This window comes from Bos grunniens, chromosome 22 (assembly GCF_055505025.1).
Source record: "Bos grunniens cultivar Pamir isolate PY7600 chromosome 22, Bosgru_T2T1.0, whole genome shotgun sequence".
Lineage (NCBI taxonomy): Eukaryota > Metazoa > Chordata > Mammalia > Artiodactyla > Bovidae > Bos > Bos grunniens.
This window is the reverse complement of record NC_141186.1, coordinates 14,569,847-14,595,463: the sequence shown is the minus strand read 5'-3', so window position 1 is coordinate 14,595,463 and position 25,617 is coordinate 14,569,847. Positions and strand designations below refer to the sequence as shown.

The 25,617-nt window shown below is 39.2% G+C and overlaps 1 protein-coding gene across 50 annotated transcripts in view; it reads left to right on the top strand.

Annotated features, from left to right (window-relative positions):
• The window catches only part of ULK4 (unc-51 like kinase 4), a 507,208-nt gene that overhangs the window by 34,858 nt on the left and 446,733 nt on the right, over positions 1 to 25,617 (top strand). For 19 of the 50 annotated variants that reach the window (XR_015150977.1, XM_086366076.1, XM_086366062.1 and 16 more), the window contains exons 14-19: positions 994 to 1,054; positions 1,191 to 1,295; positions 2,396 to 2,577; positions 3,445 to 3,491; positions 3,825 to 3,872; positions 12,797 to 12,875. Coding sequence is in view for 49 of the 50 variants with exons in the window: in XM_086366076.1 (XP_086222202.1) it covers positions 994 to 1,054; positions 1,191 to 1,295; positions 2,396 to 2,577; positions 3,445 to 3,491; positions 3,825 to 3,872; positions 12,797 to 12,875 (522 nt within the window). In the remaining variant the exon portion in view is untranslated. The remainder of the gene's footprint in view (positions 1 to 993; positions 1,055 to 1,190; positions 1,296 to 2,395; positions 2,578 to 3,444; positions 3,492 to 3,824; positions 3,873 to 12,796; positions 12,876 to 25,617) is intronic. The other 31 variants (XM_086366093.1, XM_086366087.1, XM_086366073.1 and 28 more) reach the window with 3 other exon arrangements.

Below are 25,617 nucleotides of genomic sequence, written 5' to 3'. Positions count from 1 at the left end.
TAGGTATTTTGTAGAATGTCCCTCCGTTTGGGTTTGCCTAAGCATTTCTCATGATTACAAATGATGTTATGCATTTTTTGGCGAGAATACTACCAGCAAAAATTTTAAAAATGCTCCCTAGGGAGTTTTTGGAAATGTTAGATATAGAAATGAGGGTTGAATTTTTAAATTAAAAGTGTCACAATGAAGTCCCCCAGCTAACCCAAACTCATGGATCCAACTGCTACGTGTAGTCTTCATTTTGCTTGAGAAAACCATATGGTCTTCTGTTCAAGACCTCAGCCCACCTTCCAGCTCTTCCGTAAATCCTGACCGCATCAAACCTAAAGTCCTTATTGATTCTCTAGTTTCTTAGAAACATTTCTCTGAAGTCTGTAATTATGTCCTGCCAGTTTTGCATCCTAATATAAATATTTCATGTTTTTTCTGCTGTTTAACAGATGTTTGTCGTATCTTTCCAACCAGAGTGTCAGCTCTCTGGCAGTTGGATCATGTCTTTGATGTGTTTCTCTCCCCCTTCCCACTTAGCACAGTGCTTTGCCTTGACAGGCAGCCAGTAAAGATTTATTGAATAACTAAATTTCTAACCTAGAAGTAAATTAGCTTAAGAGTAAGCCAAGATAGGGTGGACTGACTCTTTTCCATGAAGTTTTATTTTTTTGCAGACATCAATTGAAATGATTTTATTTTACGCCTTATCACTCATATTTGTGTATTAGTCTGAAAGGGTTCTGTTGAATGCTTGTTTTTTTTTGTGTTACATTTTACGTTGTTCTTCTCTGTCCTTGTTGATTTGTAATGGCATCACTGACTCAATGGACATGAGTCTGAGTGAACTCCGGGAGTTGGTGATGGACAGGGAAGCCTGGCGTGCTGCAGTCCCTGGGGTCGCAAAAGGGTGGACACCACCGAGCGACTGAATGGAACTGAATAGGAGATACATCGGGAGACAGATACCCATCTCAAAAGTTTTGTTTTTTTTTTTAACCACAGATTATGAAACAACCACCAATTAAATATGATCCAAAAATATTGCATCTACCAGCACATTCAGGTAGGATCCTAAAGGGCTTATCAAATGCATAGATTCATGGCAGATGGATACAAATATAAAATTTAATTGTAAATGGAATATTTTATTTATGAATAGCTAAATTTTTATTTTCCTGCCAACTGGCTATTTTCCCTAGGCATTAAGAAACCAGCTATAATCCTCTTGTGCCAGCGTTTGCCTTACTCAGCTGGGTCCAGGCTGCCATGGACTCTTCAGGGCAGGAAAGTTTCTGTGAAGCTGGGTGGGTTTTCCTGTTGTGTGTGTGGGCCCTTCTCCCGCCCTGGACCTTAAAAGCCAGTTGAATTTCCAACATTAATCGTGCTGTTGTGGGTACAGAGAGTTGGAAACCATAAGGAAGAATCGAGATTTCTACCTGAGGGAGTGGGGCAGTTGAGATTGGAGTCAGATGGCTCATTTCTGGGGGGATAATGTAGGCCTGGAGAGACTTGAAGCATGATTGTTACTTTTCTTTTTTTCCTAATGGAAAGTCTTATTTAGGGTGAGTGTAAGAATTTTTTTAATACCTTGAATTTTGATGTATTTTGTTTGATAAATTATGTTTTAAACTAGACCTGGAAAGATTCTTCATCATAGTTGGAGTAGAATCTAAAAATTGAAATCAAAGTAAATGTAAAATAAAATATGTTCATGTTTTAAGTATTCCAAGTAGAGGCACAATTTATGAAAACTTAGAGGGGTTTATCTCGAAATATTCCTTCCCTTTTCCACTTTAGTTTGAATTATTTTAAGAAATTATTGTTAAAGCTTATTTTGTTTAAATATAGAGATTAGGTGAAATTATGTTAATTTTAGCTGGCGGTTCATTTCCCAGTTTCTGCCTTTTGTTTGTAGGCATTTGGAGGTGGTACTCCCAGATGGTTTCAGCTCTGTATTAACCTAGTTATATTTACTAGTCATTTCAGTGGGACTTCATAATAACTATAAAAATTTTGGCTTTTCCAATATCTTAAGGCTAGGTTGCTTTATTTATGCAAAGGCCATCTTGTTTTTTTCAGAGTACAGTTTTATTTAACTTAGTACTTTGTTATGCTCTTGGTTGCAAGAAAATTCTACTAAATTTAGGCATCTGCCTTGTTTTTTAAGCATAGTTTTCCATTGACATAGTTTACAACATCTCCACGGGTAGAAAAGTAGAAGAATATAGAAGAGTGACTAAAAGTGGTGGCATCTTTGGAGTGTTTTGGTTTTGATGGTGTAAAGTTAGGGTTTTCTTTGCCCTCACTTTAGCTATTGAAATTCTGTGTTGTTCTTTCTCTTGCAACATTTTTAGCAATCTCTTTTCACATAATCCCCACTTTTACTATTTTCTTTCTTCTGCAGTGGATAAATTAGTATTTCTAGAAGACCAGGATTGGAATGATTTTCTGCAACAAGTGTGCTCACAGATCGACTCCACTGAGAAGAGTACGGGGGCCTCGCGAGCCAAGCTGAATCTCCTCTGCTACCTGTGCGTGGTAGCTGGGCACAGGGAGGTGGCCACCAGGCTCCTCCACTCCCCCTTGGTGGGTTCCTAAATATTGGGAAGCAAATAACTCCTTTCACATCCTTGCAGTCTGCCTTCTGCACTTAACTTTATTTCTATAGTGAGAAAAGCAAGCACTAAAATACTAATTCAGTTTAATTAAAATGAAAAAAGGGATTTATCAGGATGACAGGTTTGCCAGTATTGTCCTCTGTTTAATGCTTGTATCTAAAAGCATATGAATCGACATTGACTTTGAAGAGCTTCTTTTTATGTTATGTTACGCTTGCATTTTATGTTAACTTGTAGTAATTGTAAGATTTATTTCATCCATGAAATCATAAGAGAGCAATCTTTTCATCAGCTGCTGGAGTGAGCTGCCCATGTGGAATAGGGGCTCTTTTCCTGGGTCTTCCTGGTGAATTCCAAGGTTTCTCATGTGACACTGAATGGGGAATTGAGTCTCTAAGCATTTTTCCTTCTTCCTCTGATAATATTATTTCTTGGGCTGTCTTGGCTCATCAATGAAACCATGGGAATTTGGTAGAGCTTTTGAAGTCATCCTCAGAAAGGAGCATTTTCCTTTCTGGGCCTTCATTGGGGAACTACCTTGAAAAAATTTAAGTTCATTTTCTTGCACAGTAGTGTTACAGTTCCTTATTTGGTACTTACGTTTGTGGGGTGAGGGGCAGTGGCATGTTTAGAGAATAGAATTGAGTTGGAGAAACTGGACGTACTTGTTTCTTAGTTTTTATCCAGTATATTCAGTGCTTTTGCATCTTTGTAAATAATTACTTCCTTGGTGTGGAATTTGCATTTCATTTGTATATAGGTTTGATTTGTTAATTTAGTGGTCAATTGCTGTCTCATTTCATGATTGAAATACATTTTAATTTTTATATTCTAGTTCCAGTTGCTAATCCAGCATTTGCGAATAGCTCCAAACTGGGATATGTAAGTAACATTTATATTTTAATAAATTATTCTTATTTTATTAAGTAGTTAAAACATGCATATTTATTAAAAGCACATACTCTTAAATACTTATTACGAACTATTCTAAAGTAATGATAACTCTGAATCATAGTCCTTTCTGTACCATTCCAATTGTCAGTTTAAAAATGAAAGTGAAATTGAAAGTCGTTTGGTCATGTCTGACACTTTGAGACCCCATGGACTATGCAATCCATGGAATTCTCCAGGCCAGAATATTGGAGTGGGTAGCCTTTCCCTTCTCCAGGGGATCTTCCAAACCCAGGGATCAAACCCAGGTCTCCTGCATTACAGGCGGATGCTTTATCAGCTGAGCCACAAGGGAAGCCCAAGAATACTGGAGTGAGTAGCCTATCCCTTCTTCAGTGGATCTTCCCTGACCCAGAAATCGGACCAGGGTTTCCTGCATTGCAGGTGGATTCTTTACCAACTGAGCTATCCTTATCCTAATATTGTAAATTCAATTCTAAGGTTATATAAACTACTTTAAAACTTTATTCATGGTTACTCTTTAGAATATTCTTTTTAAAATAATTTTAATTGGTTTATTTATTTTTGGCTGTGCTGGATCTCAATTGTGGCAGGCGGGCTTCTCATTGCAGTGGCTTCTCTTGCTGCAGAGCCTGGGCTCCAGGCATGTGGGCTTCAGGAGTTGCCCACATGGGCTGAGGAGTTGAGGTTCTCAGGTTTTAGAGCACAGGCCCAACAGTTGTGGAGCACAGGCTTAGTTGCTCCAAAGTATGTGGGATCTTCCCTGATCAGGGATCAAACCTGTGTCTCCTGGATTCTTTACCACTGAGCCACCAGGGAAGCCCTTTAATATTCTGAGTCAAATACTTTACACTTAACCCTGTGTTTTAATTTAGTTACACTAAGGTGTTCTCCTTTGCCACTATATCTTGCCTTAAGGTGATAGATAAGAGTGCCTGATGAACTATGGACTGAGGTTTGTGACACTGTACAGGAGACAGGGATCAAGACCATCCCCATGGAAAAGAAATGCAAAAAAGCAAAATGGCTGTCTGGGGAGGCCTTACAAATAGCTGTGAAAAGAAGAGAAGCGAAAAGCAAAGGAGCAAAGGAAAGATATAAGCATCTGAATGCAGAGTTCCAAAGAATAGCAAGAAGAGATAAGAAAGCCTTCTTCAGTGATCAATGCAAAGAAATAGAGGAAAACAACAGAATGGGAAAGACTAGAGATCTCTTCAAGAAAATTAGAGATACCAAGGGAACATTTCATGCAAAGATGGGCACAATAAAGGACAGAAATGGTATGGACCTAACAGAAGCAGAAGATATTAAGAAGAGATGGCAAGAATACACAGAAGAACTGTACAAAAAAGATCTTCACGACCCAGATAATCATGATGGTGTGATCACTGACCTAGAGCCAGACATCCTGGAATGTGAAGTCAAGTGGGCCTTAGAAAGCATCACTATGAACAAAGCTAGTGGAGGTGATGGAATTCCAGTGGAGCTATTCCAAATCCTGAAAGATGCTGCTGTGAAAGTGCTGCACTCAATATGCCAGCAAATTTGGAAAACTCAGCAGTGGCCACAGGACTGGAAAAGGTCAGTTTTCATTCCAATCCCAAAGAAAGGCAATGCCAAAGAATGCTCAAACTACCGCACAATTGTACTCATCTCACACGCTAGTAAAGTAATACTCAAAATTCTCCAAGCCAGGCTTCAGCAACATGTGAACCGTGAACTTCCTGATGTTCAAGCTGGTTTTAGAAAAGGCAGAGAAACCAGAGATCAAATTGCCAACATCTGGATCATGGAAAAAGCAAGAGAGTTCCAGAAAAGCATCTATTTCTGCTTTATTGACTATGCCAAAGCCTTTGACTGTGTGGATCACAATAAATTGTGGAAAATTCTGAAGGGAATACTAGACCACCTGATCTGCCTCTTGAGAAATTTGTATGCAGGTCAGGAAGCAACAGTTAGAACTGGACATGGAACAACAGACTGGTTCCAAATAGGAAAAGGAGTATGTCAAAGCTGTATATTGTCACCCTGCTTATTTAACTTCTATGCAGAGCACATCATGAGAAATGCTGGACTGGAAGAAACACAAGCTGGAATCAAGATTGCCCGGAGAAATATCAATAACCTCAGATATGCAGATGACACCACCCTTATGGCAGAAAGTGAAGAGGAACTAAAAAGCCTCTTGATGAAAGTGAAAGTAGAGAGTGAAAAAGTGGGCTTAAAGCTCAACATTCAGAAAATGAAGATCATGGCATCCGGTCCCATCACTTCATGGGAAATGGGGAAACAGTGGAAACAGTGAGAGACTTTATTTTTTTGGGCTCCAAAATCACTGCAAATGGTGACTGCAGCCATGAAATTAAAAGACGCTTACTTCTTGGAAGGAAAGTTATGACCAACCTAGATAGCATATTCAAAAGCAGAGACATTACTTTGCCAAGAAAGGTTCGTCTAGTCAAGGCTATGGTTTTTCCTGTGGTCATGTATGGATGTGAGAGTTGGACTGTGAAGGCTGAGTGCCAAAGAGTTGATGCTTTTGAACTGTGGTGTTGGAGAAGACTCTTGAGAGTGCCTTGGACTGCAAGGAGATCCAACCAGTCCATTCTGAAGGAGATCAGCCCTGGGATTTCTTTGGAAGGAATGATGCTAAAGTTGAAACTCCAGTACTTTGGTCACCTCATGCGAAGAGTTGACTCACTGGAAAAGACTCTGATGCTGGGAGGGATTGGGGGCAGGAGGAGAAGGGGACGACAGAGGATGAGATGGCTGGATGGCATCACTGACTCGATGGACGTGAGTCTGAGTGAACTCCGGGAATTGGTGATGGACAGGGAGGCCTGGTGTGCTGTGATTGATTGGGTCACAAAGAGTCGGACACGACTGAGCGACTGAACTGAACTGAAGGTGGTTCACAAAAAATAATGAGATTATGGTCTGTAAACTCGTGATGGAAGATGTGTACCTGCTTATATGGAGGCAGCATACTTGGTGAAAAGCACATTAGATGAAGTGTTAGCAGGCTTTGTGCTCTGGTCACCAGTGAGCCTCGATCAGATGATTGATTATTTCTTTCAGAGACTCTCAGCTTCTGAGGGAATCTCTGTGGGATGATGAAAGTGCTTTGGATTCAGACAGATGTTGGAGTGGATCACAGGTCTGCCCCTTGGGAAATTATTACAACAGCTGAATGTCAGTTTCCTTATCTGTAAAATGAGGATAGTGTACCAAGCTCATAGATTTTTGGTAACAATTACAATTAAAAAAAAAATTGAAATATAGTTGATTTGCAATGTTGTGTTAGTTTCAGCTGTACAGCAAAGTCATTCAGTTATACATGTATAAATTCTTTACATTAAATATTGAATGAAGTAGGTGTATGAAATACCTGTACGGTGCCTGGTTCTTAGTGGGTGCTTAGTATATTTTGGGGGTGTGGGAGCTGTAGTTGGTGCTGTCAAGCTTAGTTTACCGTTGAGAAGCACATGAAAACACGAAGGTGAAGGCGTTTTGTAAAATGGGCCAGTGGTAGGAGAGGAATTCTTCCCTGCTGGTGAAATATGGGGGAAGCAACAGGTGTCCACAGAATGCTTTCTTGAATAATTACTCTTACACATCTTCTAATATTACTCTCCCAAGGTAAATTCTGGCATTACAAAATAGGATTTTTACATCATTTTTGAGCCTAGTAAACTTTGAGAAGAGTTGTGGTATGCTCAGTGAAAAGAAAATGACATCTAACCCTTCGGTGAGCCTCAAATTACAGCTTTGAATGGGGTGCCCCCTGCTGACTTTTAAAAACAGACACTCTTAATCTTTTCCAGGTACTACTGTTACTTGTGAAATGGGCTTCCCTGATAGCTCAGTTGGTAAAGAATCTGCCTGCAATGCAGCAGACCCCAGTTTGATCTCTGGGTTGGGAAGATCTGCTGGAAAAGGGAAAGGCTACCCACTCCAGTATTCTTGGGCTTCCCCTGTGGCTCAGCTGGTAAAGCATCCACCTATAATGTGGGAGACCTGGGTTTGATCTGTTGGTTGGGAAGATCTCCTGGAGAAGGGAAAGGCTACCCACTCCAGTGTTCTGGCCTAGAGAATTCCATGGACTGTATAGTCCATGGGGTCGCTAAGAGCCGGACACAACTGAGCGACTTTCAGTTACTTGTAAAACAGTTTTAATTTGAGGAAAATGATGGCTAGTTGAGCCCTCTGCTTGGAGTCTTATTTTACTCTCATTGTCCATTCAAATACTACTTCTTCCAGTGAGGCTTTTTCTGATCCAGGTCTTATCACCTTGACAGCATATGATTAGGGTCTTTAACTCAGGGGATAATCACTGTGCAAGTAGGTATGCTCACTCCTTGGTGGTATTCTGTATATAGGAAAATGAAATGAAAAATAATGTGGTGTAATTTTGTAAGTTTCTCTTCCCTTTATATAACGTATTATATATTTTTCATGTCATTAATTTTTTTGCCCAGGATTTTTTTGTGTGGTATGCCTCTTTTTATAGGCTGTGAATATTTGATCATTTTATTTACCCTGCCCCTATTTTTGGATAGTATTATAATATTGTAAATAATACACTGGTGAACATTTTTGTGCTTAAATCTTTGTGCCTATCTGTTTTTTCTTTTTCCTCTCAGGGCAGATTCGTAGAATTAGAATGAACAGGTAGAGAGCAATAGATAATTTTTGTGACTTCTGATAAATTGCTGAAATTCTCTGTAGAAACATATCAGCCTGCGTTCCCAGTCACTTTGTATAAAAATGCCCTTTTGTTAGAACTCGTAATAGTGAACATTTATAAAATCTTACTGTTTGTTGTTCAGTTGCTAAGTCATGTTCTACTCTTTATGACCAGATGAACTGCAGCATGCCAGGCTTCCTTGTCTCTCACTGTCTCCCTGGGTTTGTTCAGACTCTTGTCTATTGAGTCGATAATGTCATCCAGTCATCGCATCCTCTCTTGCCCCCTTCTCCTCCTGCTCTCAGTCTTTCCCAGCATAACCTTTGTCAATCAACTTTACGGAGGTATACTTCACAGATAGTGCATAATATTGTAATTTAAGAAATTTTATTTATAAAATGTACATAACAAAATTTATCATTTAGCCATTTAAAGTGTATAACTCAATGGCATTATGTATATTGTAGTACTGATGCTGTGCAACCATGATCATTGTCAATTTCCAGAACTTTTTCAGTTCTAAACAGAAGCTCTTATCCAGTAATCATTAAATCCTGATCCCTCCTCTTCCAAGACCCTGATAATCTCAGTTCTTTTGTTTCTATGAATTTCCATCTTCTTGGTACTTAATAGAAGTGAGAGTATACATTTGTGCTTTGGTGTCTGCATTATTTCACTTACCTTAATGCTTTCAAAGTTCATCTGTCTTGCAGCATGGATTAGAAAGTCTTCCTTTTTAAGGGCTGAATAATATTCCTCATATGTATATGCCACAGTTTGTCTTTTCATCTGTTGATGGACACTGGGGTTGCTTCTAATTCTGACTATTGCAGATAGTGTGGTTGTGAGCACTGGTGTGCAAATACCTGTCTGAGTCCCTGCTTTCAGTTCTTTTGGGTAATATGCCTGGGAGTGGAATTGCTGGATTATTTGATAATGTTTTGTTCAGTTTCTTGAGAATACCGTCAAACTCTTTTTACACAGCGTCTGCACTATTTTGCATTCCCACCACCAATGCGTGAGGGTTCTAGTTTGTCCTCATCCTCTTCAACCCTTAGTTTTTTCCATTTCTCTTTTCTTTTCGGTAGTAGCTCTTCTAATGGGTATGAAGTTATATACAGTGTGGTTTTGATTTGCATTTCACTAATGACTAGTAATGTCAAGCATCTTTTCATGTCCGTATTGGTCATTTGTTTGTCTTCTTTGGAGAGATGTCTTTTCAGGTCCTTTGCCCACTTTTGGTTGCCTTAGTTTATTTATAGGAGTTCTGTGTGTATTCTGGATATTAACCCTGTGTTGGGTACATGACTTATCTCCCATTCTGTGAGTTGCCTTTTTGTTCTGTTGATAGTATTCTTTGATGCCTACGTTTAAAAATTTTGATGCAACCAGGTTTTTCATTTTTTTCTTTTGTTGTCTGTGATTTTAGTGTCATAGTCAAGAAATCATTGCCACATCCAATGCATAAAGCTTTTACATTCATATTTTTTTCTACTCTGCACTCTTTACTGGAATGTTTGTAAGTCTGAACAGGACTACCAGCCTCCATGTTTGGTGGGAAACCCAATTTCAGATTCCTCTGACCTCGGGGGTCACCACTGCCCGAAGTCACCCCTTGTTTCAGAGACAAGCCCCAGGACTCTGGTCTTCTCCAGGACAGACTTCTGTTCTGCCTGTACAGTGTCCATCAGTAGTGTGAGTGTTTCTACACTTCCTTATATAAAAGATTTTTATATGAAAGGTCCGTACACAGACACAAACTTATTTGCAAATGTACCAGAACCTCTATTCCACTCCAGTCAAATTGTCTTCATTTGCTAAGAAAAATATGATGCTGGGCTTGAAAATCATGACCATAAAGATTGGGGGCAGGAGGAGAAGGGGGTGACAGAGGACGAGATGGTTGGATGGCATTGACCGACTGAATGGACTTGAGTTTGAGCGAACTCCGGGAGATGGTGAAGGACAGGGAAGCCTGGCGTGCTCTAGTCCATGGGGTCACAAAGAGTTGGACATGACTGAGTGACTGAACTGAATTACGTTTTATAGTTTTAGCTCTTACATTTAGGTGTTTGATCTATTTTGAGTTTTTTGTTTTTTAATACAGTATTAGGTAAGAGTCCAGGTTTCTTTTTTTTTTTTTTTAATTATTTATTTTTGGCTGTTGCCACCTGGGCTTTTCTCTGGTTGCAGCAAGCAGGGGCTCCTGTCTAGTTGCGCACAAGCTTCTCACTGCGGTGGCTTCTCTCGTAGCAGAGCACAGGCTCCAGGGGTTGAGGGCTTCCGTAGTTGCAGCTGGCGGGTTTGAGAGCTCAGGCTCGGTAGCTGTGGTGCACAGGCGTAGGTGCCCTGAGGCATGTGGGATCTTCCTGAAAGCAGGGATCAAACTCCTGTGATCTGCATTGGCAGGTGGGTTCTTTACCAGCGAGCCACCAGGAAAGCCCCAGGTTCGTTCTTTTGTGTATGTATCTCCAGTTTCCAGCACTGTTTTTTGAAAGGACTGTCCTCTCCCCATTAAATGCTGTTGGCAGCCTCGCTGATAGTCATGTTGACCGCGTATGGTGAGGGTTTGTTTCCGGGCTCTCTGTTGTTTCATGGATCTATAAATCTGTCTTTCTGTGAGTACCGCAGCGTCTCAATCACCATAGTTTTGTAGTAAGTTTTGAAATCAGAAAATGTGACTTCAACTTTGTTCTTGTTTTTCAAGATTGTTTTTGGTTCCCTGGATGTTCTAGGAAGGAGTTTTCTAGTTTTTGGTACAGTTTGATACTTTAATAAAGTAAATGCTCATTGTCAGTTTTTTTTTTTTAAATACAGTTTCTCCATTTGTGAGTTACTTCACTTCTTGATGGATTGGATTTCATTTGGTCGGTTTCTTTCAGAATTAAAAAAAAAACTTCTTTTAAGAAGAATGTCTCTCAGAGGCTGTCCTTCTGAAGTTGCTCCTTCCTTTGAAACTTTCTGGCTGTGGTTCTGGGGCTCAGGCCCAGCGGGCTGAATGAGGCCTCCCAGGACCTTCAGACCACACCCATCCTTGAGCCCCGGCTTCTGTGTGCTCATTCGCTCGTGTGCTGACTGCAGTTTTGGAAGACTCAGGGCAGCCCACCTCTTTCTTCTTCCTCTTATATGTGACCAGCTTGATTGTGTTTTTCAGTGAAAAAAGAATTTTTCTTTATATTGCAGGCCTGCAACTTTTTACTAGGATGTATCTTTTTACAAATTTTCCTTGCCAGTCGGTCTCTTAAAGGCTTTAGCCTTTCTTTTACTTTTCTCTGTCCTTATGATTTCTTCATCTCTATTTCATCCTTTTTCTGCTCCTGAAACTCCTGTAGGATGGATGTGGGATTTTGTATCTCTTGACTGCATTTTCTTATGCTTTCTTACTCGCTTATTGAGATAAAATCCACCCTTTCTTGGTTTTTATTGAATTTATTTTTTAGAGCTGTCTTAGGCTTACTGCAAATTGAGGGCACGGTAAAGAGATTTCCCACGTGCATCTCCTTCCCATGCGTGTTGCCTCTCCAGGTATCAGTATCTCCCACCTGAACGGCACATTTGTTACAAATGAGGCTCCTAAAGGGACATGTCAAAATCATCCAAACTCTGTACTTTACAGTACAGTTCATTCTTAGTGTGTACAGTCTGTGGGTTTGGACACTGTTGAATGATGTGTCGCCATCATTATGGTATCATGCAGTATTTATTGGATAAGAAGCAAATTTGGGTTCTGCCTGTTCATACCTCTGACTTTTATTTAGCCACTGAACTTTTTATTGCCTCCATAGTTTTGCCTTTTCCAGAGTGTCATGTAGTTGGGATCATAAAGTACGTAGTTTTTTCCGATTGGCTTTTTTTCCTTAGTAACACACATTTAAGGTTCTTCCATGTCTTTTCATGGCTTGATAGCTCATTCTTTTTATTCCATTGTCAGATATTCCAGATATTCCATTGTCTGTATGTACCACGGTTTATTTAACCATTCACATACTGAAAGGGGTAATTACTATTTCTTTCCTTTCTTTGGCGAAGACCTTTGAAGAATTTTTACTTTCCATTGCAGTTATAAAGCACAACTTCAGTTTTTGTCACCATTACAAATGGACTTTCCAGGTAGCTCAGTGGTAAAGAATCCACTTGCCAGTGCTGCTGCTGCTAAGCCACTTCAGTCGTGTCCGACTCTGTGCGACCCCATAGAGCAGGAGACGCCAGATATGCAGGTTTGATCTGTGCATCGGGAAGGTCCCCTGGAAGTGGAAACGGCAGCCCACTCCAGTATTCTTGCCTGGAGAATCCATGGACAGAGGAGCCTGGTGGGCTACAGTCCATGGGGTCACAAAGAGTTGGACACGGCTGAGCGACTGAGCACGCATGCACACAGATGGTGCTGCAGAGGGCGTTGTGTTCATGTCTCCCTGTGTACACAAGGGAACGTTCCTCTGGGCCATACATGTGGGGGAATGTATGCTCACCCCATCCCATCCCACTTTTCTCCCATGTTGATGCTTACAGTTGTATAATGTAACTAAATGGGGTTGATTTCCTTGGTCCTAACTCTCCACTTCAGAACCCATTTTCTCTCTGTTTACAGAAGGGCCAAGATCGCTCGGATGATTGGTTTACTGGCCTCACACACATCTGAGCTCCAGGAAAATGCACCTGTTATTGAGGTAATTTGTTTTATTACTGAAATGCTATGAATGGAGAGAATGTTCTCAATTTTAGAACATACAGCTCTCGTGGGTGTTCACTTAAGTGTTTTTCGTGGAATGTGGCAGCCGCTATAAAGTAACCTCAGTAGACCGTCACACTTCAGCGCTGCTTCTCATTTTCAACACTGGCAGTTATTGAGGGTGGTGTGGTGGAGTTACATGGCTTCAGGGCTCTATTCATCGTGATTTTAACAATTTTTGGATAAAGCTTGTTTCATTAACTAGATTTCTTGGATGTCTGCCGCTGTTAATTTTAAAAAGTAATAGTGTGTATTTCGCTATCTAGGAAACTTTTGAATTAACATATACTATATTGTGAATTGTTTCTGTTGGATAAGGAGGGATTTTCAAAGTAACTTGAAATTGTGTCAGGTACTCCTTTCTAATGCCATCTGTTTAAAAATTTGTTACTGCTTACAAAATTTTTGTGTTGTGTTGTTCAGTCACTGAGTCGTGTCTGACTCTTTGAAATCCCGTGGACTGCAGCTCGCCAAGCCTCTCTGCCTCTCACTATCTCCTGAAATTTGCCCAAGTTCATGTCTATTGAATCCAACAAATTTTTTAGTTCTGTAACAATCGAAACAACCACTAGATGGCACTCAAACACAGGAAACAAAGTTTACAAGGTAGTCACCATTAAGACCAATTGACTGTAGCAATTGAGACAACCACTAGGGGACGCTCAAACACTGGAAACAAAGTTTTTAGAAGTGAGAACTTGAAGAAGAAATAAGCTTGGCAGGTATAGGTCACTTTGTTTGTCGTTTCCCTGTTTTTTTTGGTTTATGCTGCATGAGATGTGATTCCGGTCCCATTTTAGATTAAGGAAAGTCATGACAGCCTCTTGAGAACAGTGCAGTCATTTCAGGAGATGAGGATTCCTGTGAGGCCCATCTATGACCTTAGGTTCAGAACTCTTGAGACGAGGTTTCTGTAGCACAATTGTGTGTTCATATGTAGTTTTCTCCAGTATGTTTCAATAAAACTCGTGGTTGAAGATCCTGTAGGCATTTTAAAGGCATAGACCTCATTTTATTTTATTAATTTTTAAAATTTTATTTTTTATTGAAGTATAATTGATTTACAGTGTGTCACTTTCAGGTGTCCAGCAAAGTGATTCAGTTATACGTGTATCTGTCTATATCTCTTCTTTTTTCAGATTCTTTCCCCTTATAAGTTACTACAAAATACTAAGTATGGTTTTCTGTGCTACACAAGTAGGCCCTTGTTTGTTATCTATTTTATATGTATTAGTGTGTGTATGTTAATCCCAAACTCTTAATTTATCCTCCTCCCCTTTCCCCTTTGGTAGCTATAAGGTTTTTTTCCCCTTTGTCTGTGGGTCTATTTCTGTTTTGTACATAGGTTGATGTGTATTATCTTTCTTTTGAAAAGATTCCATGTATAAGTGATATCATATGATACTTGTCTTTCTCTGTCTTACCTCACTTAGTATCATAATCTCTGTCTACCCCTGTTGCTGCAAATGGCACTGTTTCATTCTCTTTTTATAGAACCTCATTATTCATCACTGTAATCCATGGTGCCTAGCCAGCCAAGTAACGTGTGTACATCTGGTATTCAGTCCCTGTTAAAAGATTTAATAAACGATTACAAGAATGGTAGGAAAGTGTGGCAGTATAATTTGTTATCAGGAGACAGAAGAGATGGATGGAGAAAAATCTATTTTACTTTTCTTATGATACAATTTAAGTCCCTTCCATCTTATTCTGCCATCACTGGCTACAGAAAAGAGCTAGTTGTGGTCTCTTGTATATATTTAGAAGCATTTATTAACTTCTTCCTTATGTTTTCTACAGAAAAATATAGCCAGCTTCTTATACTTTTCCTCCTAGGCAACACATTTATCGCCCTGAGTTTGTTGTGGTTCTTATGTGTAATAATTTAAAATAAATATTATGATATTATGTTACGTATATTTAAATCTTAAACATGCAGTGGATATATTTTAGGAAATTAAATATAAAACCTTAAGATTCAGAACTGGAAAGAATATTAACAGATACTCTAGTCTGATCCCTTCATTAAACATTTTCATTATGGAAAATCTCAATATACATAAAAGTAGAGAGGCTGAAATACTGAGCTCACTTCCAGCAGTTACTGACATTTTACGAATATTGTCTGTCTGTCGTCTTACCCTCTCACTCCCCTCCCTGTCTCCTCCCTATGTCTCCCCTTCTCCTGTTACAGTTTTATTTTTGTTTGTTTTTTGGTGGTGCTGTGTGGCCTGCTTGTTGGATTTAGTTTCCTGATCAGGGATTGAACTCCAGCCCCCAGCAGAAAGTGTGGAATCCTAACCACTGGACTGCCAGGGAAATTCCCACCCCCCAACCCCTGGTATAGTATTAAAAAAAAAATCTTAGACCTCATACTGTGCTCATAAATGCTCTAGTATATATATCTAACAGAAAAGGCTTTAAAAAAATACAGCCACCACGCTGTTACCACGGCTAACACCATCGCCAGTGGTTGCCTAATACTGAATACCAGTCAGTGTTCCGATTTCCCTGATGTCTCACACATGTCATTGTGTATTTTTTCATTGAACCAGGACTGAAACAAGGTCTGGTACTGCATTTAGAGAACATTGACTATTAAGTCCCTGAATTTCAAACATTTTCCTGTTATTTTTTAGTGCCATTCATTTATCAAAGACAAATTGGCACTTGTTTTGACCGGAGCTGAATTCCATTAAGTTTTATTCTCTCCTTGGTGGTCTTCTCTCACCTGTGTTTCCCATGAACTGCTTAGATATGTAGACTTGCTTAGATTCAAGTTGTTTTATGGAGAAAGGGTAGGAATTCTTCCTCGTTGGTGCTCTGTGTTTCCTATTGACTCACAGGAAGATGCATATAATAGTGTCTGGCTAGTGATAGTGTGATTGGTCACTAGCTTCAAGTGTTGTCAACGCTACGATTTTGAACTTTTCCATCACTCTTCAAAGTTCTAGCCTCTATCGATGATCAGTGCCTAGTGGCATTAGTCCTTCAGGGTTCCCAAAATGATAATTTTTTTCTTTCTATAATTCCTTTCTCATTTACAGCTGGTATTAGAACTTTCCCATCTCGGCTAATTGGTTATCCAAAAATACAGTGTGTTTAGCAAAGTCAGGATGAATGATTATCTACCTTTGTAGACCAATATTCAGAATAATACGTTGTGCATTAGTAGTCTTAATTCTGTCCAGTGAGGTTTTTTTTTTTTTGTATGAAGAAATTATGGATTTACATATATATGTTTGTATATTCAGTCTGCTGTAGGCATTAGTCTTGTGGACTGAGTTCCATCTCAGTCCAACAGGAGCCCGTTCGAGTTTGCTCCTTTCTCCTTTCTGCGTGAGCTGATCATTGTCTCTGATAACTTAGTTGCTTTCTGTCAAGAAGATTTCACTATTCTTGGGAATAGTCAGCCTTAGTTCCGAAGTCAGTTCTACAGGAAACCTTATTTAATTCTGGCTGACAGTGGTGCTTAGAGAACACAGTCTGGGTCTGGGTGTTACTGATGCTGGGATTGTCGTTTCTTCTAGCTAGGAAATTTTCCAAAAGAGAAAAATCACAAGTTCACTCGTACCCGTACTTTCAGTTCACAACTTTTCTATTTAAAAATTCAAGTGCTCTTGTTAGAGGCTGAAAACCTTCGTTGGTCATGATATCAATACACTTACCTTCTTTAACCGATAGTTAATAAGTGGTTTAAAAGTAATAACCATATTATTAGTAATAATAAAATTACAAAGTGCTGTTTAAGTTACTATTATTACTTTTTGGTCCTGGGGATACAATCTACTGTGTTTTCAGATCAATTCAAATAATCTTGTCACCAATTTGATATATAATTATATATATATTTCCTTTTGTGTTACATATTTTGGGATTATAGACTCAGGGATTGCTTTGTGTGTGCTTTTTGGATTAAAGATGGTAATACTCTTTTTACTGAAGTGTTACAAACATACAGAAATGTGCACTAAACATAAACTTCATGCTCAGTGAATTGTTGCAAAGTGGAAGCCCAGGAAACTGCTCCTGGTTCAAGAAACAGAGCATTGCCAGCTTGCCAGGACACCCTTCGGGCCTGATCATGATCACTGATCTCTCCCTCTGCCGTACCTTCTGATGCCACAATTACTTTGCCTGTCACTGAGTTATATTTAAATGGAATCACATGGCACGTGGTCTCTGGCTTCTTCTGTTGCATGTCATGTGTGTGAAATCCACCCTCATCTTAGGTGTCTGTCATTCCCTTTCGTTACACCGTCACATTGCTGGTGATGGACATTCAGGTTGTTTGCCATGTTTGGCTATTACAGGTAAATCTTTTAAAAACAGTTTGATGCACTTATGTGAGCCTTCTATTGGATAGACCTAGGAGTTAGCGTTGCTAGGTCATAGGATATGTGTATGTTCAACTTCACAGGGTCATCTAATCTGTTTTCTGAAACAGTTGTATAGCCTTAAACTCCTTTCACCAATGAAAGAGAGTTTTCAGTGCTCTGTGTTTTCATTAATTCTTGGCCTTGGTATAAAATCATGTTAAATTGGCATTTACCAAGTTCTTTATTTTTAGCCTATTTTTTTAACATGAATGAGTGTTGAATTTGATTCTGTGACATCTATAGAGGTGATTGTATGGGTTTTATTCCTATTTCTATTAATAGGTAGGTTATATCAATGGCAGTCCTAAAATTAAACCACCCTTGCATTTTTAGAAAGCCTTCCACTTGTGATGTATTAACATCTTTATAATGCTCTGTTGGATTCTTTTTGCTCATATTCTGGATTTCTCCCCCCATGGTTTCCCCCCTGACACTAAGTTCTTGAAAAGCCCACGTGAGTTGCCTTGTGCGGTGTTTATAGTTGTCTGTTTGCTTTCTCTTGGTATCATTAAATTTGATTCTCTAGTCCCAACGTTTCTTATAAATTTTAAGTTAGGTCTAGAGACTTGATGGATTCAAGTTAAATTCTTTTTAGAAAAACTGTATCATAGATGATGCTGGGTCCTTCGTATTTCATCGTGTCAGGAAACATATGGAGTTGGAACGTACTTGGATCCTTCGATTAAAGAGGTGATGCCAGATATCTCCTTGGCAGTGTCACTGTCACTGCCAAGTTGGGGGTACAGTAAGAAAATAACTTGAAGAGTTACATGAATTGTAACTGTCCTGTTTTAACCTTTTAGTTCATGACACGCTAATCAATGTATTAACTGTCACTAATTCCCACTGTGTTTTCCTCTTATTTTCAGCAGACTGATTCACTTAGTCCATTGTGTATGCAACTGTTTTATTGCTGTTACTGTTTGAAAATTCATCTAGTTTTCACATTTATTTTCCTTTTTATGTCCTAATTTTTTTTGGTAGGATAATCAGTATCTTATGAAATCATAACTTACGGGTATTGACTCTCTGTTATTCAGCGTTCTACTGGATTGGTTTTAGACTTCTTTTTTAAAGCTTTTTGTTTTGTATTGGAGTATAGCTAATTAACAATGTTGTGATAGCTTGAGGTGGACAGCAGAGGGACTCAGCCAGACATATACATGTATCCATTCTCCCCCAAACTCCACTCCCATCCAGGCTGCCATATAACATAGAGCCGAATTCCCTGTGGTTTTAGATTTGAATTTTATGTTAAGCGGTAGATACATGGTGTTTTGAAGCATTATTCAGCTTAGGTCTCTCTGAACATTGTGTGCCTGTGGAACTCTAAACGCAGGACATGATGAACTGTATTTACAGACAATTGACTGTTCTGGCATGTATTTGAAAGGTTGTGGTATAGCGTGTCCACTTTGGGCTCTTGTTCTCTGTTACACTGCACAGTTGCACCGCTCCCCCGGTGCCTTGCATGCTGCAGCTTTTCATTACTGAAACAGCTGCACACAGCGAGCTCTGCCATGGTCCTTATTTCCCACAATCCTCATTTCCAACATATCACTTTTTGGAAGAACAAATGATACTTGTTCCACTTTGTGGGATGTACATGTTTCATGTACATAAATGAAATTATTTTTACCTAGAGTTTTCCCCATGTACTGTCTATTATACTTTTTTTTCTCTACTTATAAAATAGCATATGTTTTTTGAACTATGACAACTTAGCTACTTAGATTACTTGGAAATCCTCCTGAAGCAGCAAAAACAAAAAAATCTAGAAATACAGGATAAAATGTAAAAAAGACTTTTAAAAGACTTAGTTGGATGTCCGGGAAAGTAGGGGAAATTCACACAAGTCAGAAACAGGGAGCTGAAATGTGAAATGGTAAGACTTTGAGGCTATCTGAGGCAGGGTAGGGTGGTGGTTATTGTCATTGAGTTTTGTGATCTGGTGGAACTTGAGAACAGAAGCTGAGGCCTTAGGTTGCCCAGCAGCAGTTAGTTGGAACTAAGGCTCTTGAAGAGCTACGCCTTTAGTTAAGAACGGGAATTTGCAGGAAGAATAAGAAAAGGAGCAGTCCACTTATCTACACTGGGAGGTATCAAGGAAGCTTGTTGATTTTATCTTTAGCTCTAGAAAAGTTTAAAGTTTTTATGGAAGTTTGTAACCAGACTTTTTTGGGTTTTATTACTGTTTGGAGTGTGCATTTACACTTCTTTCCAGGTGAGAAACTGACATAAAAATCAGACCTGGGTTGGAATTGTGGTTCTGGTAATGGATGAGAAGCTTCTGCCAATAATGATAAGGAATCTAGACAGAGTATAAAACAGAAGTAGGTAGAAGGTGGAGGGGACGCCCAACTTGGAAGAAAGGAAAGGAAGCTGACTGTGTGAGCTGTGTTTTCAGCTGGCTTATCCTCCGGCTGTTGCTCCAAGTAGAACCCAGCAGTCTTCCCAGGTCAAGGGACTGAGTCCCATTTCCTAACTTGGTGGGACTTGACTTCCAAACTCTTAGATCCCCAGCTCTGGGCAATTGTTGAAATTTCTGCTCCTCTTTGACCTCTCACCCTACTGCTTTCTGCGGGGCTCCAGGGAGTGTCACTCAACACAAACACACAAACACACAGCCTCCAAGTTAGCCGGAGACTTCAGAACACTTTGGAAAATTTCCAACAATTATCTCATCAAACATTTTTTTCTAGCTCATTCTATAGTTTATGTGTATATTATGTTGTATGTACACATTGTGTGTGTTTTTGCATTGTATGTGAAATAAGGTAATGCTGATGTAAGGTGAAATGTGATTACTTAACAGATGGTATCATAATCTCAAGAGTGTCCAGTAAAAAAGAAAGCAAACAGCTATAGCTAATTTGGTCAGTAGAAGAAATGCAATGCAATTCTGAACTCAATCAAAAGTAAGTTGGGAAAGGAGGATTAAAGGGAGAAAGATCAAATGGGGCAAATAGAAAGTGAATAATAGCAAGATGATAGACTTAAACCACGTCACGTTAATAATTACATTAAAGTTCAGTGGCCTAGATACTTCATTTAAAAGGCACAGGTTGTCATACTGGATTAAAAAGAGAAACCTAGCTATATGAAGTTTACATAAGACATATTTAAATATGAAGATAGACTAAAAACACGAAGAAAGATATACCATAGCAACACTATTAATAAGAAAGCTGCATGGCTATGTTTATAAAAAGATAGATACTGAGGGAGTAACACTAGAGATAGAGATAGGTGTTTCATAATAGAAGTTTCAATGAATTTTGTTGTTTAGTCGCAAAGTCGTGTCCCACTCTTTTGAGACCCCATGGACTGTAGCCTGCCAGGCTCCTCTGTCCATGGCATTTTCCTGGCAAAAATACTGGAGTGGGTTGCCGATTCCTTTTCCAGAGGGTCTTCCTGACTCAGGGATTGAACCTGTGTCTCCTGCATTGGCAGGCAGATTCTTTTTTAAAATAATTTTTAAAAATTTTGAATTGGAGGACAGTTACTTTACAATATTGTGATGGTTTCTGCCATACATCAGCATGAATCAGCCATAGGTATGCATATGTCCCCTCTCTCTTAAACCTCTTTCCCCATCCCACCCCTCTTGGCTGTCACAGAGCACTAACTTTGGGTTCCCTATGTCATACAGAAAATTCCCACTGTCTGTGTACTTTACATATGGTAATGTGTATGTTTCAGGGCTGCTGTCTCAAATCATCCCACCTTCTCTCTCCCTCACTGTGCCCATAAGTCTGTTCTCTTTGTCTGCATCTCCACTGCTGCCCTGTAGATGGGTTCATCAATACTATCTTTCTAGACTCCATATATAAGTGTTAATATACAATATTTGTTTTTCTGACTTACTGCACTTTGTATAATAGGCTCTAGGTTTGTCCACCTCATTAGAACCGACTCAAATGCATTCCTTTTTATACCTGAGTAATATTCCATTGTGTATATGTACTACAACTTCTTTATCCATTCATCTGTTGATGGATGTCTAGGTTGCTTCTGTGTCCTAGCTTACCAGGGTCCAGCCCCGGTTGGATCAGGGATTCCCTCAGGAGGATGGCGCTGGCGAAAGAATAGATAAAGAGAAAAAGAGAGAATTTTGCAGTTAAGAAAATAGAGGCGAGAAAAGAGGCTGATATTCCTTGGTTTACGCAGAAAGCCAATAAAGCCCCAGCACAGGACTTGCTCTGTTCACGTAGGCCGCAGGCACCCTCTCGAATCGTGGAAGGTGCCCCACCTTAGGCACCTTCTCGAGTGGGTCTTAGAAGCCCAGGCAGGAAAGTGAATGCAGAGAGCCCCTGCGCTCCAGGGGGTCACCCTGAAAAGGAAAAGGAAGGAGAAAGAATGACATGGGGAGAACAAGCTTCTGTGAGCAAGGCCCGCACTTTATTTTCCAAAGTAGTTTTTATACCTTAAGTTATGCATAGAGGATAATGGGGGAAGGGGTAGAGTCATGCAAGGACAGCAGTCCTTGATCCCTATTGAAGCCAGGCTTTCAAACTTATCATATGCAAAAGCTTTAGGTGATTTACATCATTTTCTGGCCAGGAAGCCTGTTAACATTTTATGACCCTTTTCCTCAGAAAACTTATTTTTCTCTAAAGGTGATTATTCTAAAGTCAGGCGCCACCCTCCAAAAGCATTAGTTAAAGTTGCATACCTATAGGGCAAAAAGTGGTGGGATATAACAAGAAAAGAATTAACTCAGGGGTCCAAGGTTGCAAACATTAAAGCTACTACTTACATTTCTATACACCAACTATATCAATACACTCCCAGGGACACAGTAGGTAAGGGATATGGAAACTTGGCAGCAAGCATTAGCTCAACAAAGAAATCCTTTACTAGTTCTATTCTCTGAGAAGCTCTGCATTGTTAGAATATCTTAAGCTTCTCATGCCTCTTGTGGTTGGGAGGCTGTGAATCTGAACAAACTTGTCAGGCAAGCTAGAAAGTCATCAGAGGGGTTTGAATTGAAACATTCCTATCATGTCCAGGAGACTTATTAACTAGAGTTTTAAATTGATTTTCTTACCGGGGATAGCCCCCCGTTAATGTCAGAGGAGTTGGTGAAAGTCGTGAAATAGTAAAACAGACAGATTTTGGTTTGGGGGTAGACGCTCAGGCGGGTCCAGAGGGGCACCCCTCGAGTTCTGGCTCGCCTTGCCCACCAGAACTCTCCCACATGACCTTGTCATGGGTGGGGACTCCCGTGCTGGCTCCTGGCACTAGCTATTGTAAATAGTGCTGCAGTGAACACTGGAGTACGTTTCTTTTTCAGTTATGATTTCCTCAGGGTGTATGCCTAGTAGTGGGATTGCTGGGTCATATGTAAGTTTTCTTCCTAGTTTTTTAAGGAACCTCCGTACTGTTCTCCATAATGGCTGTATCAATTTATATTCCCACCAACAGTGTAAGAGGGTTCCGTCTTCTCCACCTCCTCTCCAACATTTATTGTTTGTAGATTTTTTGATGATGGCCATTCTGACCCATGTGAGGTGATATCTCATTGTCATTTTGATTTGTACTTCTCTAATAACATGACAAAGTATGAGATGGCTGGATGGCATCACTGACTCGATGGACATGAGTCTGAACTCCAGCAGTTGGTGATGGACAGGGAGGGCTGGCATGCTGTGATTCATGGGGTCACAAAGAGTCCAACATGACTGAGCAACTGAACTGAATAACAAGTGACGCTGGGCATCTTTTCATGTGTTTATTAGCCATCCATATGTCTGCTTTGGAGACATGTCTGTTTAGGTCTTCTGCTCATTTTCTGATTGGGTTGTTTTTTTTTCTGGTATTGAGCTTGTGTATTTTGGAGATTAGTTCTTTGTCAGTTGTTTCATTTGCTATTTTTGCCTCTCATTCTGAGGGTTGTCTTTTCACTTTGCTTATGGTTTCCTTAGTTGTGCAAAAGCTTTTAAGTTAAACTAGGTCCCATTTGTTTTTGTTTTTATTTCCGTCACTCTAGGAGGTGGGTCACAGAGGATCTTGCTGTGGTTTATGACAGGGAGTGTTGTGCCTATGTTTTCTCCTAAGTTTGATAGTTTCTGGTCTTACCTTCAGGTCTTTAGTCCGTTTTGAGTTTACTGTTTTTGTGTGTGGTGTTAGGACGTGCTCTAATTTTATTCTTTTACATGTAGTTGCCCTGTTCTCCCAGAATCACTCATTGAAGGATGGTCTTTTCTCCATTGTGTATCTTTGCCTCCTTTGTCAAAGGTAAGGTGACCGTAAGTGCGAGGATTTATCTCCAGGCTTTCTCTCTTGTTCCATTGGTCTATATTTCTGATTTCGTGCAAGTACCATACTGTCTTAATAACTGTAGCTTTGTAGTAAAGTCTGAAGTCAGAAAGATTGATTCTTCCAGCTCCATTCTTTCTCAGAATTGCTTTGGCCATTTGGGGTCTTTTGTGTTTCTATACAAATTGTGAAATTATTTGTTCTAGTTCTGTGAAAAATACCATTGGTAGTTTGATGGGGATTGCATTGAATCTACTGATTGCTTTGGATAGTGTAGTCATTTTCATAGTATTCATTCTTCCAATCCAAGAACATGGTATATCTCTTCATCTGTTTGTGTCATCTCTAATTTCTTTCATCAGTGTCTTATAAAAATCCTCAACAAAATCTAGCAAACAGAATCCAACAACACATTAAAAAAATCATACATCATGATCAAATGGGCTTTATCTCAGGGATGCAAGGATTCGTCAATATAGGCAAATCGGTCAGTGTAACATACCGTATCAACAAACTGAAAAATAAAAACCATACGGTCACCTCAATAGATGCAGATAAAGATTTTGGCAAAATGTAACACCCATTTATAATAAAAAGTTTCTCCAGAAAGTAGGCATAGAAGGAACATGTGTCAACACAATAAAGGCCATATATGACAAACCCATTTCAAACATTATTCTTAATTGTGAAAAATTGAAAGCATTTCCTCTAAAATCAGGACCAAGACAAGGGTGCCTACTTTCGCCACTGTTATTTAGCATAGTTTTCGAAGTTCTAGCCACAGCAATTGGATAAGAAAAAGAAGTAAAAGGAATCCAGTTTGGAAAAGAAGTAAAACTCTCACAGTTTGCAGATGACATGATTCTTTACACAGAAAACCCTAAAGATGCCACCAGAAGATTATTAGTGCTAATCAATGAATATAGTAAAATTGCAGGATATAAAATTTAACACAGAAATCCCATGCATTCCTATACATTAGCAGTGAAAAGTCAGAGAAACCAAGGAAACAATTCCTTTCACCATTGCAACAAAATTAAATACTCAGGAATGAACTAACCTATGGAGACAAAGGACCTCTGTGGGAGGTGCATTCTTTACCATTGAGCCACCAGGGAGGCTCCTTCAGTGCATTAGGAAGTATTAACAACCCTGAATTTATATGTACCAACTATAAGCACTTTAAAATAAAGGGAAAATTGACAGAACTAAAAGGAGAAGTAGACAAATATGTTACTAAATATGTTAAAAATTGAATATTTTTTAAACAGGCAAGAAAAAAAGAACATATTGATAGAAGATTTGAATGATATGAATGAAATTGAATTAATTGACATTTACAGAATACTAATTCAAACAACTGTAAAATACATTTATTTAAAATGCACACTGAATATTCACTAAGACCTTATTGTCAGCCATAAAACTTATCTTAACAAAGGATTAAAATCACTTAGGATATGTTCTCTTACGATGATGGGATGAAATTAGAAGTTAATAAGAGGAAACCTAGAAAATTTCTCAAATGTTTAGAAATTAAGCAAATTACTTTTAAGTACTTGATGTTTGTTTTCTTTATTCATCAGTTTCATGATTTATTTAATTGAAGTATAGTCGGCCTAAAACGCTGTGCTAGTTTCAGATGTACAGGGCGGTGATTTAATTACACATGATACAGATCTATTCTTTGTCACACTCTTTTCTCTTATACAAGATACTGAGTATAGCTTCCTGTGCTGTATACTAGGGCTTTGTTGCTTATCTGTTTTTATAGGAGTGTATATATGCTAGTCCCAGATTCCTAAATTATCCCCTGCTCCTTTCCCCTTTGGTAACCGTAAGTTTGTTTTCTATTTCTATGGATCTGTTTCTATTTTGTAAGTAAGTTCATTTGTATCTTTTTTTTTAAAAGTTCCACACAGAAGTGGTATCCTATTTGTCTTTGGCTTACTTCATGTAGTATGATATTCTCTAGGTTCATCCATGTTGCTGCAAATGTCATTATTTCATTCTTTTTTTTATGGCTGAGCAGATTCCATT